This window comes from Bos mutus, chromosome 29, assembly GCF_027580195.1.
Source record: "Bos mutus isolate GX-2022 chromosome 29, NWIPB_WYAK_1.1, whole genome shotgun sequence".
In the NCBI taxonomy this organism is placed as follows: domain Eukaryota; kingdom Metazoa; phylum Chordata; class Mammalia; order Artiodactyla; family Bovidae; genus Bos; species Bos mutus.
This window is the reverse complement of record NC_091645.1, coordinates 36,501,113-36,516,678: the sequence shown is the minus strand read 5'-3', so window position 1 is coordinate 36,516,678 and position 15,566 is coordinate 36,501,113. Positions and strand designations below refer to the sequence as shown.

General features: G+C 52.0%; 1 protein-coding gene across 1 annotated transcript; it reads right to left on the bottom strand.

The window, feature by feature from the left end:
• Positions 1 to 1,275: 1,275 nt before the first annotated feature.
• MS4A10 (membrane spanning 4-domains A10) lies at positions 1,276 to 8,355 on the bottom strand. Its single transcript, XM_005902963.3, has 6 exons — positions 8,158 to 8,355; positions 7,549 to 7,668; positions 6,229 to 6,285; positions 4,174 to 4,302; positions 2,826 to 2,936; positions 1,276 to 1,659 (listed from the first exon to the last, which is right to left on the bottom strand). Exons 1-6 carry the CDS (start codon positions 8,353 to 8,355, stop codon positions 1,537 to 1,539), a joined length of 738 nt encoding a protein of 245 aa, XP_005903025.1. The 3' UTR covers positions 1,276 to 1,536.
• Positions 8,356 to 15,566: the final 7,211 nt, after the last annotated feature.

The following is a 15,566-nucleotide window of genomic DNA, read 5'->3' as shown; positions in this document are numbered from 1 at the left end:
ACTCTCACTCCATCCTTCCCCCACTCACCTCTCCCTTAGAAACCACAGTCCAACCACAGGCTCTATGTCTTTGAGTCTGTTTCTGGTTTGTAGATAGGTTCACTTGTGTAGTATTTTAGATTTCACATATAAGCGATAGCATATGGTTTTCGTCTTTCTCTTTTTGACTTACTTCACTTAATAGGATAATCTCTAGGTCCATCCGTGTTGCTGCAAATGTATAGCTGGTTGCCTTTGGACAACCTGCTTAACTTCTCCGATCCTGCATGAAATGGGGATGGCAACAGAACCTACATCGTAGATTGATGGGAGGATTAGATGACATCATCAATGGCCCAGAGTCATAGTCCAGTAAGGATTCAAAGAGTGAGCTCTGCAAATCCATGTGGAGAGTGTCCAGGTGGTGGAAGAGCAAGGGGATGGCTCAGAGGCAGGGGTGTGCCAGGGATGTGTGTGAGACCACCAGGAAGCCAGGTGGCGGTACGGAGTGGGCAAGAGGCAGAGGGAAGCAGGTGAGGTCATAGAGGTGGGGCAGCAAGTTGCTGTTGTGTTTTTTTTTTTTTTTTTCACCCTGTTTATGTGATTTTTGTGGTTGGCTTCTTTTTATGGAAAGATACTGACTTCCTGTTTGTTGCAGATACAAATTACCTGGCCAACTTTATTGTATGTGAGAAAAAGGGCAATTTAAAGAAACAGAATACAGTACAATAAAGCAAATTCATGAAGACTGTTCCTGGATGACTGAAATTTGGGAAATGAGAAAGGTTGGTCTCTTCCTACCCCCTACCTCATTCACTCAGCCCAAGTAGGTGCAGAATTTTGAGGCTGAAACTTCACGACAACCTCAGATGTCACAGCTGGGATTCTGAACTTGTCTCTGATCTCAGGGCTTTCCAGCTGATCATCTCACCCGCCCGCCACCTTACGGTACAGATGGAGACACTGAAGCTGGGGTGGGGAGAGGGAGGGGCAGGGAGACACATTGACTGTTTGGTGGGAAGAGCTGGTCAGTTTCTGTCTGACTCAATGCCTCTGCTGCCGCCCACCCCTCCCCCACCCCCCACTCCCACCCCCCGGAATCCAGGGATTCAGATGCCCAAGTTCTTGCAGAGACCTCTCGGTAGGATGAGTTGAGGGAAGACGGTGCCTCCCTGGGTTCTCAGGGACCTTCTCTGGCTCCACCCTCAGCCCCATATGGACAGGCTCCTGGTGCACCCATCACTGACTGGAGGAAACAGACTGATGAAGAGTGTGCCAGGGGCTGCTGGCCCAGAAGTCCACTCTTGGGGTTTACCAGGTGGGTGGGCAGTTCGTGGCTGTGCTCTGGTCCAGCAGAAATGTTACAGCAGGTGAGGGCCTGGAGATTCCTTCTGGGCTGAGGGGCTGGACTGGGTCCTTGACTTGGCTACCAGCATGGGGCAGACATTTCTAGCAATGAGAGTGTTTGCCCCTTCCTGGTAACTGCCCCTTGGAACCAGTTCATATTAGTCAGGGAGATGGGGTGAATTTGGACAGTGTGGGGATCCCAGAGCCTCTTCACCTCCTCTCCTGCTCGTCCTGCTGGTCACCTTGAGTGACGTCCTCGTAGGATGGTGGAGGCATCATCGACTGTTCCTTGAGCTCCAATGGTGAGTCGGGGACAAGAGGCAGGTCATCCTCCTGCCAAAGAGAGAAGCTGCTGTCCCTGATGCTCCAATATGAGGAGCATGTGGTGATCAACAAAGCCCTTCCCGATGGCTCATTTGTTGGAGCCTCAAGTTCCCATGAAGGTGGGGAAACTGACGCAAACAAGGCCCCTTCTAGCTCTCTGATGCCTTAACAAGAAGACTTCCTGCCAGACAGCCAGGCGGTGACTGAGACAATTTACTTGGTGTGAGTAAAACTCAAATGTAAAGTCATGTCAGTGCTATGTAAAAACTCAGAACATCATGACCCTAACATGAAAACAATTGAAGTGTTAACCTTGCAGAATTTCAGGGAATTTAGACCATATATTTCCTTTTTTTTTTTTTTACAGTGTTCTACAGTTAAGATTATAGTGTGAACTTTTTTTTCCCTTCAAAGAAATGAGTCTAGGATATCACTTCTGGGGTGGGGAGAGACTAGTCTTTTATTTCTAGATCTTTTTGGTCTCAGCCTGCCGTTCTGCCAGCTTCACAAGTACTCGAGGGCTTGGATCTGGGTGAAACATGCCTCAGACTGAGTCCTGGATTTCCTTACAGGTGTTTGACCTTGGAAAGTGACGTGGCCTTTCTAAGTTTTGGTTTATTTATCTGTAGAATGCGAGGAAGGTCAGTGCCCACTTCAAAGGGCAGTTGACAAGATTATGTTAAACAAGTCGTGTTTCTCTCACATGCTTAACAGAGAGGGCACTTGGTATCCCCGAAGTGCTCAGTCCCTGTGATCCCCCCTTTGCTGGCTCCAACCACAGCCACACCCCACAACATACTATGGCTCCACTAGCCTTCCCTGGCAGGTCTCTGAGCCATTGCCCCTGCTGTTCTGTCTACTACGGGTCCCTCTCCCATCCCACCTGCAGGTCCAGATCCCGCCCGTCTCCACGGATCTCCCTCATAAGCTCTCCAAGGGCTTGAGAGCTGGGAGCACTGTGGCCTGCTGGTCTGAGCATCCGTGGCCTTTCCTCCCCGGTGGCCCCCATTTTTCACCTTGAATTGGTGCCCTCCCCCGTTCCGTGCCTTGTCTCCCCTACTAGACTGTGGGCTGCCTCTGTGTGTGGCCCAGCTTACTGGGCAACACCCCTCTGCCTGATGCTCCCCCCTCTTTGCCCTCTGTAGCCTCGTTCCCCATCTCCTGGAGGCCCTCACCTCTGCAGACAGGCGGGCATCCCTGTATGCCACGAAAGCCATGAGCCCTGGCAGGAAGACCTCCACACAGGTGACACAGAGCAGAGCCAGCACTAGCCTCTGGATGTGGACCTGTGAGGGAAAGAGGGGAGGGAGAGGCAGGTGAGCCTCCGCTGGGTGTCGGCACCCATCATCTGGGCACGGGCAGCGGTCAGACCTGCCAGCGAGGACAGTGGGATTTCAGCTCCCAGGTGTGCCCAGTAGGCAGGGTGTGGCTCTGCTCTATGCCCAGTACCAGGCACCCATGGATCCTTGGTGCATAGTGTTTGAGGACTGGGGTTTTCTCATGGGCCCCTGGTAGAATGGCAGGTGGTCTTCAGCATCGTCTCATCCAATCCCACTTAGATGGGGATATCTAAGCTCAGGGAGAAGCAGCATCACTTACAGCAGGGGAGGGGAAGAACTGGATTGAGGATCACCATACAGCTGGGATATCTCTTGGGGCCATGAGCATCTGGTAGGGAATGTGTGCATGTGTGTGTCTGTGCACACGTGTCCACGTGTGTGCTTAACCTGTGTGAGCATGGTGGAGGGCGATAAGGAATAGTGAACCACCATGGTCAGAACACTTGGAAACTGACCTTGAGGACAGCAGCCACCCACATGGAACAGCTGGCCCACCTTCTGCTTCAGGAGTGCGTGCGTGCGTGCTAAGTTGCTTCAATCGTGTCTGACTCTTTGCAACCCCGTGGACTGTAGCCCACCAGGCTCCTCTGTCCATGGGATTCTCCAGGCAAGAATACTGCGATGGGTCATCATGCCCTCCTCCTGGTTCAGGGGAGGCTGTGGCTAAAAGAGCACTGAGCTTGAAGTCTAGACCCCGCTGAGTCCTCACTGCCCCCCTGCCTTGCTGTGTGATCTTGATCCACTAGTTTAGCTTCTCTGGACCTCAGTGTTCACTTCCACAAAATGGGGGTAACAAAGTGAACTCGGCCAGCTCTGCAAGGCTGCTGTGAGGTTCACAGTTATTGGGGTCACTGGGGCTACGCTATTTATAGAGCCTTGAACAAGGAATCAGCAGTCCTAGATTATGGTCCTGACTTTGCTGCCAACTTGCTACTTGACCTCAGGCAGGCCCCTCTTCCTCTCTGGGCTTCAGTTTCCTCAGTGATTAAAATGGGAGCCATGAGTCCAGGCCCTGTCCAGCTCCTTGATGCCGACCAGCAAGAAGGCCAATATCATCTCTGTACCTTGGGGTGAGGGGATGGGCTGGCCACCCATGCTGGGCTCCAGATGAGGTTTTCTGAGAGCTAGAAACTTCCTCTGAGCCAAGCCCAAGTCAGAGAACCCTTGGGGGCCGGGCACTCACAGTATCATTGGGGTACGGTTTCCAGATGGGGAACTCAAACGGAGTCTCCAGAAAGAGGTCCTTGGCAATGACAAAGAGGCCAGCCAGCACACAGAGGAAGCTGATGGAGTTTGCTACCAGGCACATCTTCTATAAGCAAAGAAGAAATAACAATCATTGTCCAAAGGCTACAGACGGGATCTAAGTCCTCTTCCCTGGCCAGTCAGTAGCTCACCCTGGGATCTCAGGAAAACGCTGCCCATCTCTGGGCCCGAGGCTCCTCACGCCACCATGGCTTTCTGAGCCAGCCGACCACCAAGGAGGCCCCTACCAGCCCTCATCTTCTATGGTGGTGTCCCCAAGCTCTGGGTTCTAATGCCTGATGATCTGAGGTAGAGCTGACATAGTCATAGCAATAAAGTGTGCGATAAATGTAATGTTTCTGAATCATTGCAAAACCTCCCCGCCCCGCCCCCAGTCTGTGGAAAAAAGGATTGGGGACCACTGTTCTATTGGATGGGATCACGAGAGGCAAAGGACTGCCGCTGGGTCCCTAGGTTTTGTAACAAAGAAGGGTGTTCCCACCACCATCTCCCTCTCAAAGCTGTCTCCAGTCATCTTGGCATCAGATATGCCAACTGATGATGCTCGCAATGCTGGAGACCTGGGTTCTATCCCTGGGTTGGGAAGATCTCCTAGAAAAGGGAACAGCTACCTTCTCCAGTATTCTGGCCCGGAGAATTCCTTGGACTGTATAGTCCACGGGGTCACCAAGAATTGGACATGACATGTCCAATGATCGACTTTCACTTTCACTTTCTCAGGCATCCAAATGCCCCCCTCCTCCACAGGAAAGGACAGGACGAGTCCCAAAGGTCCCCTATCCTCTGTCATCTAGGTCTGCCTCCTCCCCCACCCACCATGGCCCCTGAAATGCCTCTGTTCATCCTTATCTTGGGTTAATTGTGCATTATTCCATGAGCCTCTTGCCAAGTGCAAACTCCTGTAACAGGGAAAGAGTATGAACATAAGGCTCCTCCAAGCCCTTGTGCTAGAATGGACTTCTCTGCAGTAGGTATTTCCCTAGGCTCAGGTGTAGGAAGTGGGGATGCTTTTGGTTCTGCAAGGGGCCCAGCCCAGGAGGAAGAGCCAGGGCTTTGCCAAGCATCTCCTGCCTCTGCTCTAGGTAAATGGCACTATACCCTTCTGATGTGATCCCTGAGAGGGCAGAGGGCAGCCACCGCCCAGCCCAGGCTGGGGGGCCATGAGTGTGGACCCAGCCAGGGCTTGAGGGTAGAGGGTGGGCTGAGGCCATGACACAGGATTGGTGGGATGGTCCTTCCATCCCCTATCCACCTCCATCCACCCAGGCTTATGAGGGTGCCCACTCTGCTTCCCTCAGCCACCCCAGGCTAGAAAGATGCTCAGACACCTGCTGCCCAAGCTTAGTGCATCGGAGAGGGAGACAGGAGGTCTAAGGAGCTGTGGGGACACAGAAGCCAGCCATGGCAGATCAGGGAAGACTACCTGGAAGAGGAGACATGTAAGCTGACCCTTGAAGAATGATCAGAAGGAAAGTCAAAGCCAGGAGAGAATGCCCAGTGGGGAGAGGGTAAGGCACTCTGGCAGAAAATAGCGCAGAGCAGGCAAGAAACAGTTGTGTCTGGCTGGGCCTTAGAGGTGAGAGGTTGGTGGACTCCCAGCTGTGACCTGGCCTTCGGGACTCACAGACTTGCTGACATGGGAGGTAAGCTGAGGGCACAGGGGAGCCAAGGGGTGATTGCCAGAATAGTCACCCAGGCTGCTGGGTGAACAGGCTGGCTGACATCTCCAGGCCTGGCCTGATGGGACGGTGGCCAGAGCTGGGGTGGAGGAAGGGCAGCAGGTGGAGAAAACGGCAGGGAGTCGGGGTGAGAGACAGACCTCCGCGACAGGGGCTTTTCTGCTTGGACCCTCTGTACCCACTTCTGGCAAATCCTGGCGAACTGCCTCTGGAATCCCTACTACACACGATGCCCTTTGTGACATTAGCCCAGCCTTGGAATGGGAGAGAATAGTCTTAACCCTCCAACTTACCAGATAATTTTTCTGAAACGACTCCATTGTTATTGCCAAGATCCCGGAAATGAGGAACTGTGGAACAGATTTGAAACAGTCTTAAGGGAGAGGCTGGGGTTCCTTGAAACCCACAAATTCCCTTCCCACTATGATCTTAAAAAAAGACAACCTGTAGGGGCTGGTGGGATAGGGAACATCATTCCTCCAACAAGGGGAGCTCACCTGCCCCCACATGGTCCATCCCAGGCCCACTCCAGCCAGGCTACTCTTCTCTCCTGCTTTCCTAGTGTAGCAGCCCAGACCACCCCTCTGCAAGCAACTGAACTATGGCTTCCACTCCAAGCCTCGCTCCCTTCCTGGATCCTACAGTTTGGAGGATATTAGCTCTTGGTTCCAGGGTCTCTGGTATTTTTCTGAGATTATTCTTTCATATGTGTGCTGAGTGCCTACTATGCACCCATCACTGGGAGCACAGGGATGGGCAGACACTCATGTAGGGACAGTAGTTTCTCTGCTGTGCACAGAAAGCTCAGGTGGGAGCTGTGGGGTCAGAGGACTGAAGTGGCAGCAGGCGAGGGGCCAGGACACGTGTCTAGGAGGGTGTCTGGGAGCTGGTACTAGGTGTGGAAGCAGGACTCCACTGGACCCGGGATGGAAGAGGATGCCTAGGGATTCTCCAGGGAAGCTGTGGGCAGTGGTTTCCTCTCTCCTCCCACCCTGGCCAACAGCCTTGTGCCCTGCAGACTGGCCCTGACAGAGACTCTGGGCACCAGGGATGTGTGGCCAGATCCAACGGCCTCCGAGGAAGCCTGGGGAAGGTGCAGCTGCCCCAGCTCACATTCACCCTCCTATGTGCTGGATAAACTTGGTAATTAGAGGAGGGTGCCAAGATCTTCCCTGGTGACTCAGCATTAAAGCATCCACCTGCAATGCAGGAGACCTGGGTTCAATCCCTGGGTCACGAAGACCCCTTGGAGGAGGAAATGGCAACCCACTCCAGTATTCTTGCCTGGAGAATCCCATGGACAGAGGAGCCTGGCAGACTACAGTCCACGGGATAGCAAAGAGTCGGACATGACTGAAGCAACTCAGCAAGCATGCACACTGAGAGCCTGGGGGCTGTTCTCTTGGGCTGCAGGCCCGAAGGAGCCCCTGGGAAGAAGCTGCTTCCAGTGTGACTGAGAGAGTGGACGTGGAGCGTGGAGGCTGTGCAGGGTCCGAGGCGGCCTCGCTGCTATTCATTCACTGCCCCCAACCCTGCACCCCCTCCCAAAAGCCAGGTCCTCTGGGCCTGCCTGTGCATCCCCAAAGCCGGCCCATATTTTGACATCTACTCACAGAGGCAGCCCCCCAGAATGGATACCAACACTTCTGGACCACCAGGTGAAGGTTCTGGACAGCAGCCACCAGGTAACCTCCAATGAACAAGTACACCAGAGCGATGACCACATGGACGGCCTGGGCGAGACAGGGGCAGGGGACAGAGAGCCGCTGTCAGGGAACTGGCCCCAGTGGAGGTCGTTGAGCTCCTGGACCAGCGAGCTGCACAGAGCTCACTTCCTGCCTTCTAAGGATCCTGGTGGGCCTGCAAGGAAGGACCGCTTCTCGGGAAGGCAGGTGGGAGTCACGTACCTGTCCTACCACCTGTGGCCATGGCAGTGTCTCTGGGGGCTAAGGTGTGGGGGATGGGAAAGAGAGGGGAAGGAGAAGAAGTTTCTTCTACTGAGGCTTCTATGAGCCACACTGAGCCAGTGTCGTGTGGATGTAGACTGCCTCTCCCATCCCTCCATGGAATTTTAAATCTTAGAATGAAGGTTAAGCACTGTCTCAATCCCCCTCCATCCTCAGGTCTCCTTGCATTACCACCCCCACCCCAGCACCATGTGCCCCCTCTACTCCATTCCCTCCCCCCACCCCAGCACTGCACTGCAGGAAATGGACACTCACGCCCAGCTCCTTGAGAACGCGGCTACTCTTCCTGGGCTTCTCCTGGTGCCAGTTTGGAGGTGGGAGGTCAGGCTGGGTCACCTTCTGAGGTAGATCTGTCAGGCCAGGCGGGGTAGGGCTGAGGGCCTTCTCTGATGGGTGTCCTTCAGCTTCCGACCTGGCAGTAACTGTGGATGCTCCATTGGCTGCTGCTGCCATGACTCCAGCCGAGGACCTGGCTGCTGGCCAAGGAGAAAGGCTAGGTCAAAACTGTCTAATTTCTTGGGCTTGTGCCCGGGTGCCTGTCCCGTCTGCCCTCTGGATCAGGACTTTCCAGAACAGCAGCTGGCCTGAACTTGCTTTGACCTGGAATCCACTGGGTCCAGGAATGGGGAGAAGCTGACTCACAGCCTCTGCCCCTTCTAGGGCAGAAATACGAGGACCAGACACACTTCCCCATCATTGCAAGACAGATTGACCCCCACCCAAACTGGATTACTGCAGTTTGGCCAAGAGCCCAGGGTGCAGGAGGCTTGGGCAAGTGGGGATATCTTTGTAACCAGACCCCCCCATCCATTGGCTTCAGTTCAGTTCAGTTCAGTTGCTCAGTCATGTCCAACTCTTTGTGACCCCATGGACTGCAGCACGCCAGGCTTCCCTGTCCTTCACCAACTCCTGGAGCTTACTCAAACTCATGACCATCTAGTTGGTGATGCCATCCAACCATCTCATCTTCTGTCGTCCCCTTTTCCTCCTGCCTTCAATCTTTCCCAGCATCTGGGTCTTTCCCAATGAGTTGGCTCTTTGCATCAGGTGGTCAGAGTATTGGAGTTTCAGCTTCAGCATCAGTCCTTCCAATGAATATTCAGGACTGATTTCCTTTAGGATAGACTGTTTTGATCTCCTTGCAGTCCATGGGACTCTCAAGAATCTTAAGCATAAGTTCTTCGGTGCTCAGCTTTCTTTATAGTCCAACTCTCACATCCATACATGACTACTGGAAAAACCATAGCTTTGACTAGATGGACCTTTGTTAGCAAAGTAATGCCTCTGCTTTTTAATATGCTATCTAGATTGGTCATAACTTTTCTTCCAAGGAGCAAGCGTCTTTTAATTTCCATTGGATTAGGATGAGCCAAAACAAGGCAGATGGGAACCAAATAATTGTCCTACCACCTGAGGTGATGGTGGTGGCTCTTGCGTGTGGGGCATTAGGGAATGGAAGGGAAGGAAATTTCTGCTGAGGGCTTACAAGGAGCCAGCAGGGAGCCAGGAAGCCATTTAGCAATGACAATAAATCAACATTTACTAGAGTTTTTTCTGTTGCAAGCACCAGGATGAGCATTTTATATACATTACCTGATTGTATCCTCATCTCAACCCTATGGGTTGTTCCTCCTTCCATTTTGCAGATAGGGCTCAGAGAGGTTAAGTTGCCTGACGAAGGTCACACAGCCAGTGAATGACTGGACTCAGAGCTCGGCAGACTGGCTCCAGAGCTTGGGGGCCTCCATCTTTTACGCACAGTTGTCTTAATGAATAAAAATGGACGCTCTGGATGTTTTAACAGGCATGAGAAAGGGGTTAGGGGAAAACTTTGCAGGAGGCTGAAAGTGCCACTTGCTGAGGGGCTGGATGACTCTACTGTGGGGCAATAGAGGGCCTGGGGGCTTCCTCGTGACTCAGTGAGAAACGAGTTGGTGGGGGGAGCTGGGTTTGGGTTGTTCCCATTCTTTCTAGTTAAAAAATAAGGGGGGGAGGTCACATTCCTCTTGTTATTAATTCTGTGTGAATTCAGGAGATCCTGCTTGGGCATCCACATTTTGCTGTTTTCGTATCAAGGAGGTAGGGATGCAGGAAGAGGGAAAGAAGCTGGGAGGCTCAAGTAGCCCAGGTGACTAGATCCTGGACTTCAAGTCCTTCAGAGCCAAAGGGCCGGATGGGGCCCCAGGGTTGGTGAGCACCGGCTCCATGTAGGCACCATGCGGGAAGGCATTTTTGCATGCTGACCTCCCTCGATTCTCAGGAAGCTGATTAACTCTATTCCATAGAAAAGGAAGGAGGTTTAGAGAGGTCAAGTGCTTTGGCCAAAGTCACACAAGCAAGGAAGTGCCTGGGATTAGGACTGTGTGTATTGGTCCGACTCCAGCACTCTGTGCCCAGGCTGCTGGGATGTGTGAGCAGTATCTCCACCGGCCTGTGGTGACAACCCCTGGTTTAGTGGGGATGGTTGAGGAGGCTGAGCCCCACTCCTGGCTGGGCTCCAGAAGCAGAGCCCAGAGACATGTGGTGGCATGACTCTGTTCTGGGACCTGGGCCAGCTCTGCAAGGGAATCCACCCCTAGATAAGTCCCCAGAGCCCCTCTGGCACAGTGAGCTGGACCCAGGGGTGTGGTTGGTGGCAGAGGCCAGTATCATCATCCACTGACTGTAACCAGATTTCTCCCCTGGACCTGGACACACAGAACCTAGACCTGAGCCTCGGCACCACTGGGAAGCACAAGAGAAGGAAGACTTCTTGGTGGAGGCATCTTGGATGAGACAGGTTGTCCAGGGAAATAGTGAGTGTCCCATCACTGGAAGGGTGCTTCTACTTGGCTTTCATTTTTTGGGAATCCAGAGTAACCTTTCTCAAAGTATGTTCCATGGAACACTGGTCCTAATGGATCAGTAGCAAAAGGGTTCCATGATGAAATAAGTTTGGGAAATCCTGGATATCTATCTTCATTCTCCTCTTTAGCATGTTAAAGGCTCTGAGAATTCCTGCAATGGAATAACTTTACTGTAATATTTAGGGCATTTCCCAAACTTAAAAGGCCATGATAAATGAATTTTTTTTTCTCACAGTCCAATGATTTTACACACTTGGTACTCTGTGGGGAATATTTATGGGCAAGTGGCCCTAAACTTATAAACTTTAAATTCTGGTCTTCTTTGTGGCTCAGATGGTAAAGAATCTACATGCAATGTGGGAGAACCAGGTTCGATCCCTGGAGAAGGAAATGGCCACCCAATCCACTATTTTTGTCTGGAGAATTCCATGGACAGAGGAGCCTGGTAGGTTATAGTCCACAGGGTTGCAAAGAGTTGGACGTGACTGAGTGACTAACACTTACACTTGCCCTCTTTTTTATTTTCTCATGTGCATATCATGGTGGAGGCAGGGATTGGACTGTGGTCTCTAGGGTCACTTCCAACTCAGTAATTTTTTCATGAGGCCGAAGGAACTTTAAACAGCAGGAGGGGAGAGAGGTGCAAAGGGCAGGTGTAGATAACCAAAGTCTCTTGTCTGTGAAGCTGAGATCCTGCTCTCTAAGAAGGATGTGGACTCTGGGTCCTCAGGAGAGAGGTGCCCTGTTGTCCTGTCCACTGCACTGCCAGAACCTGGCATAGGCTGCTCTGGGGTGGAGGTGGCTGGGAGGGGAGATGGCTGGAGACTGTCGTGGGAAGTGGGAGGGACATATTTAGCCTTGGCCCCTCTCCAGTCCCCTCAGCCGGCTTAGGACTCCCAGGTCCAGCCAGCCTGACACCCCAGGGAACCAACCAGGGCCCAAATGTATCTCCTTTGTACCTTCAGCTCCCAGGGGCAGGGCAGGCAAGGACAGTGGGAGGCAGGACCCTCCAGCACCACCGTCTTCCCGAAGAATGGTCCAGATCATGCTGCTGCTGCTGCTAAGTCGCTTCAGTCATGTCCAACTGTGTGCAACCCCAAAGACAGGAGCCCACCAGGCTCCCCTGTCCCTGGGATTCTCCAGGCAAGAATACTGGAGTGAGTTGCCATTTCCTTCTCCAATGCATGAAAGTGAAAAGTGAAAGTGAAGTCGCTCAGTCGTGTCCAACTCTTAGCGACCCCATGGACTGCAGCCTACCAGGTTTCTCCGTCCATGGGATTTTCCAGGCAAGAGTACTGGAGTGGGTTGCCATTGCCTTCTCCAGGTCCAGATCATGAGCGCTAGACAAACCTGGGCCGGATCCTGGCTCTGTTCCCATGAACTTTGACCTTGGGCAGGTCAAATGAGATGATAACATTTCAACATCTTAGGTTCCTCACCTGTAATGTAAGGAGAGCTGGTGCCTAACCTGGGGGTGGGGGTGGGGTGGGGCTGTGAGGGCTAAGCAGGGTAACATGTGTAACTTGAAGGGCCTGACGCTGGCCAGCATCACCTCTGCCTACTGTGTGCCTAGAATACTGCCATCGGGCTCCACTTTGTCCTGACTGGTTCTCTGTTAAGATCTGAGACACCCTGGTCTCATCATCAGGAGGGGTGATCGTGGCGGGAGACAGCATGAGAGCTCTGGGCTCTGCGGGTTGGGGAGTAGGATATGGGGAGGGCAGGAGAGCACCACGGATATAGAGCTAGTGCTCGGAGATTTATCTCCAGCTCAACAACACAGGGACCCAGGCAGCAGTGAGTAAGATCTGGCCATGGGAGCCTGTGATCAAGCAGGCAGTGAAAACCTATACTGTGGAGGCCTAGGCAACAAGGCAAGCTTCTTAGGGTGTGTGTGTGTGTGTGTGTGTGTGTGTGTGTGTTTGCATGCATGCTAAGCAGAGACAAGCAGGGTTGAGAGACACAGCAGAGACACACCATGTGACCGAGGGGATGATGAGAGGGCCAGGGACACTTACAGAGGATTAGGGTTCAGTGAATGCCAGTTAGAAATTGGCCACAAATTCACCAAAGCCAGCCTCCCTCCAGGGCATCAGAACAAGGTGCTGGTGCAAAGGGGTTCACTGTCAGGAGTCAGGATCCCTGCAGGAGACAGAAGCCTCTACTCTGAGATGGAGTCACACCTGGATTCCAGCTCTGGCCCTGAGGGGTCCTGGGCACCTCCCTTCCCTCTCTGGGGCTCTGTGTCCTCAGCATTGTCTCTGTGTGTGAGTTTCTGGGATTGGAATGGAAACGACCAAGTCTCCTCCCAGTTCCTGTGGTCTGTGACTGGCAGCAGGATGCAGCTTCGGGTGGTAAATTCCTCCCCGGGGAGAGATCCTGTTGGTTCTCCTTCCTTCCCAGATGCTCTTTACTGGGATGGGGATGCCCATTTCCAGCTGCCATAATTGTTGATTGCTAATAGCATATTGAAAAGCAGAGATATTACTTTGCCAACAAAGGTCTGTCTAGTCAAGGCTATGGTTTTTCCAGTGGTCATGTATGGATGTGAGAGTTGGACTGTGAAGAAAGCTGAGTGCCGAAGAATTGATGCTTTTGAACTGTGGTGTTGGATAAGACTCTTGAGAGTCCCTTGGACTGCAAGGAGATCCAACCAGTCCATCCTAAAGGAGATCAGTCCTGAGTGTTCATTGGAAGGACTGATGCTGAAGCTGAAACTCCAATATTTTGGGCACCTCATGCAAAGAGTTGACTCATTGGAAAAGACCCTGATGCTGGGAGGGATTGGGGGCAGGAGAAGAAGGGGATGACAGAGGATGAGATGGCTGGATGGCATCACCAACTCGATGGACGTGAGTCTGAGTGAACTCCGGGAGTTGGTGATAGACAGGGAGGCCTGGCGTGCTGTGATTCATGGGGTCGCAAAGAGTCGGACAAGACTGAGTGACTGAACTGAACTGAAGGGCTCACAGCTGCCCCCTTTAAATTTTAAGGTTAAGTGACACTCCAGGGACTTCTAAAACCACTTCTAAAAACCACTGGTGGTCCAGCGGTTTAGAATCCACCTTGTAATGCAGGGGATGCAGGTTCGGTCCTTGGTTGGGGAACTAGGTTCCTACATATTTTGGAGCAACTAAGGCTGCATGTCTGGAGTCCATGTGCCCTAACTACTGAGCTCATCTACCACAACTATAAAGTCCACGCACCACAGTGAACAATCCCGTATGACATGACGAACACCCAACACAGTCAAAAAAGTAAATACAGATATACATATGCATACACACACACACACACACACACACACACACACACATGTATAGGGGCTTCCCAAGTGGTTCAGTAGTAAAGAACCTGCCTGCCAATGCAGGAGACACAAGAGGCTCGGGTTTGATTCCTGGGTCAGGAAGATCCCCTGGAGGAAGAAATGGCAACCTCCTCTCCAGTGTTCTTGCCTGGAGAATCCCATGGACAGAGCTTTAGTACATGGGGCCGCAAACAGTCAGACACAACTGAGCCAGTAGACAACAACAACAATTATATATGTATATAATATTAAGAATCTTTTATATATAATCTTTATATATATATAAAAATATTCTTAATCACACACACAAAGACATTCCCTCCCCCAGCCCTGCAGCCAGACTGGCTGGCATGGGGTAGAAAAGGCCTACCCCCTGGCCTGATGGTGAGACCCAGTCTGTGCTTCTGAATCGACACCAGCGGGATCCGCTGAAACCACCTCTGTCCTTGGCTTATTTCCCCTGCCCTGTCCTTCTTCCCCTGCTCTTCTCCTGAGATTCATTTCAGTTCAGTTCAGTCGCTTAGTCATGTCCAACTCTTTGCGACCCCATGGACTGCAGCACGCCAGGCCTCCCTGTCCATCACCAACCCCTGGAGTTTTCTTGAACTCCTGAGACTACTCCCTCATAAGCCAGTTATGCCAAATCCTCGTCTCAGGCTCCACTTGTAGATAACCTGATGGGAGACCCTCTTTCCTTGTTTACACTGTGGGGTCCACTTACCTGGCCCGGGACCTCTGCTCTGAGCTCCAGCCAGGTTGTGCCCTCTGGATCTGCCTCAGTCCCACGGAGACAGCGCCAGAAGATCGGAACATCTTTACAACGTTAGACTTTGGATATTTTCTGTCCTGGCCCCACCTCCTGCTTCATGGCCCAGATGAGCTGTCAAGTCCTTCCCATCCCCCAGACCCACGCAAGTGAAGCTCTTAGCAACTTCCACATGTCTTTCCTTATAGTTGCAAATTTCCTTTGGAAAGTAAAATGTTGACAATTGTGCAGGTCAGAAGACTTTTTTAAAAGTCTTTTTAAAAAGTATTTATTAATTAATTTGGCTGCCCTGGGTCTTAGTTGCAATATGGGGAATCTAGTTGCAGCATGTGGGATCTAGTTCTCTGACCAGGGATGGAACCCAGGGACCCTGCATTGGGAGTGTGGAGTCTTAGTCACTGGACAACCAGAGACATCCCTAAAAGACTTTTTAATTCTGGAAAATTTCAATAATTCACAAAGTAGAGAGAATGGCCCTGTCAATTCCCATGACAATTGTCAGCTCTCTGAATCTTCTTTCTCTATTCCCACTCCTTCCCAGTGGTAAACAAAGCTCAGATATCCTTCCGTTTTATTTGGAAATATTTTTGGCATGTGTGCGTGCTAAATCACACAGAGAAGTGATGCAGAGCCAAGTGGCCACCCTGGATCATTGAGTCACTTCAGTCATGTCTGACTCTTTGTGACCCCAAGGACAGTTGCCCTTTAGGCTTCTCTGTCCATGAGAATTCTCCAGGGAAGAATA

Excerpts from the sequence above, each read along its gene's own strand:
- MS4A10 (XM_005902963.3), bottom strand. The coding sequence starts at position 8,355 with ATGGCAGCAGCAGCCAATGGAGCATCCACAGTTACTGCCAGGTCGGAA. Across the intron at positions 6,286-7,548 it reads CATTCTGGGGGGCTGCCTCT|TTCCTCATTTCCGGGATCTT; the intron begins GTGAGTAGATGT and ends TCTGTTCCACAG. Across the intron at positions 2,937-4,173 it reads AACCGTACCCCAATGATACT|GTCCACATCCAGAGGCTAGT; the intron begins GTGAGTGCCCGG and ends TTTCCCTCACAG.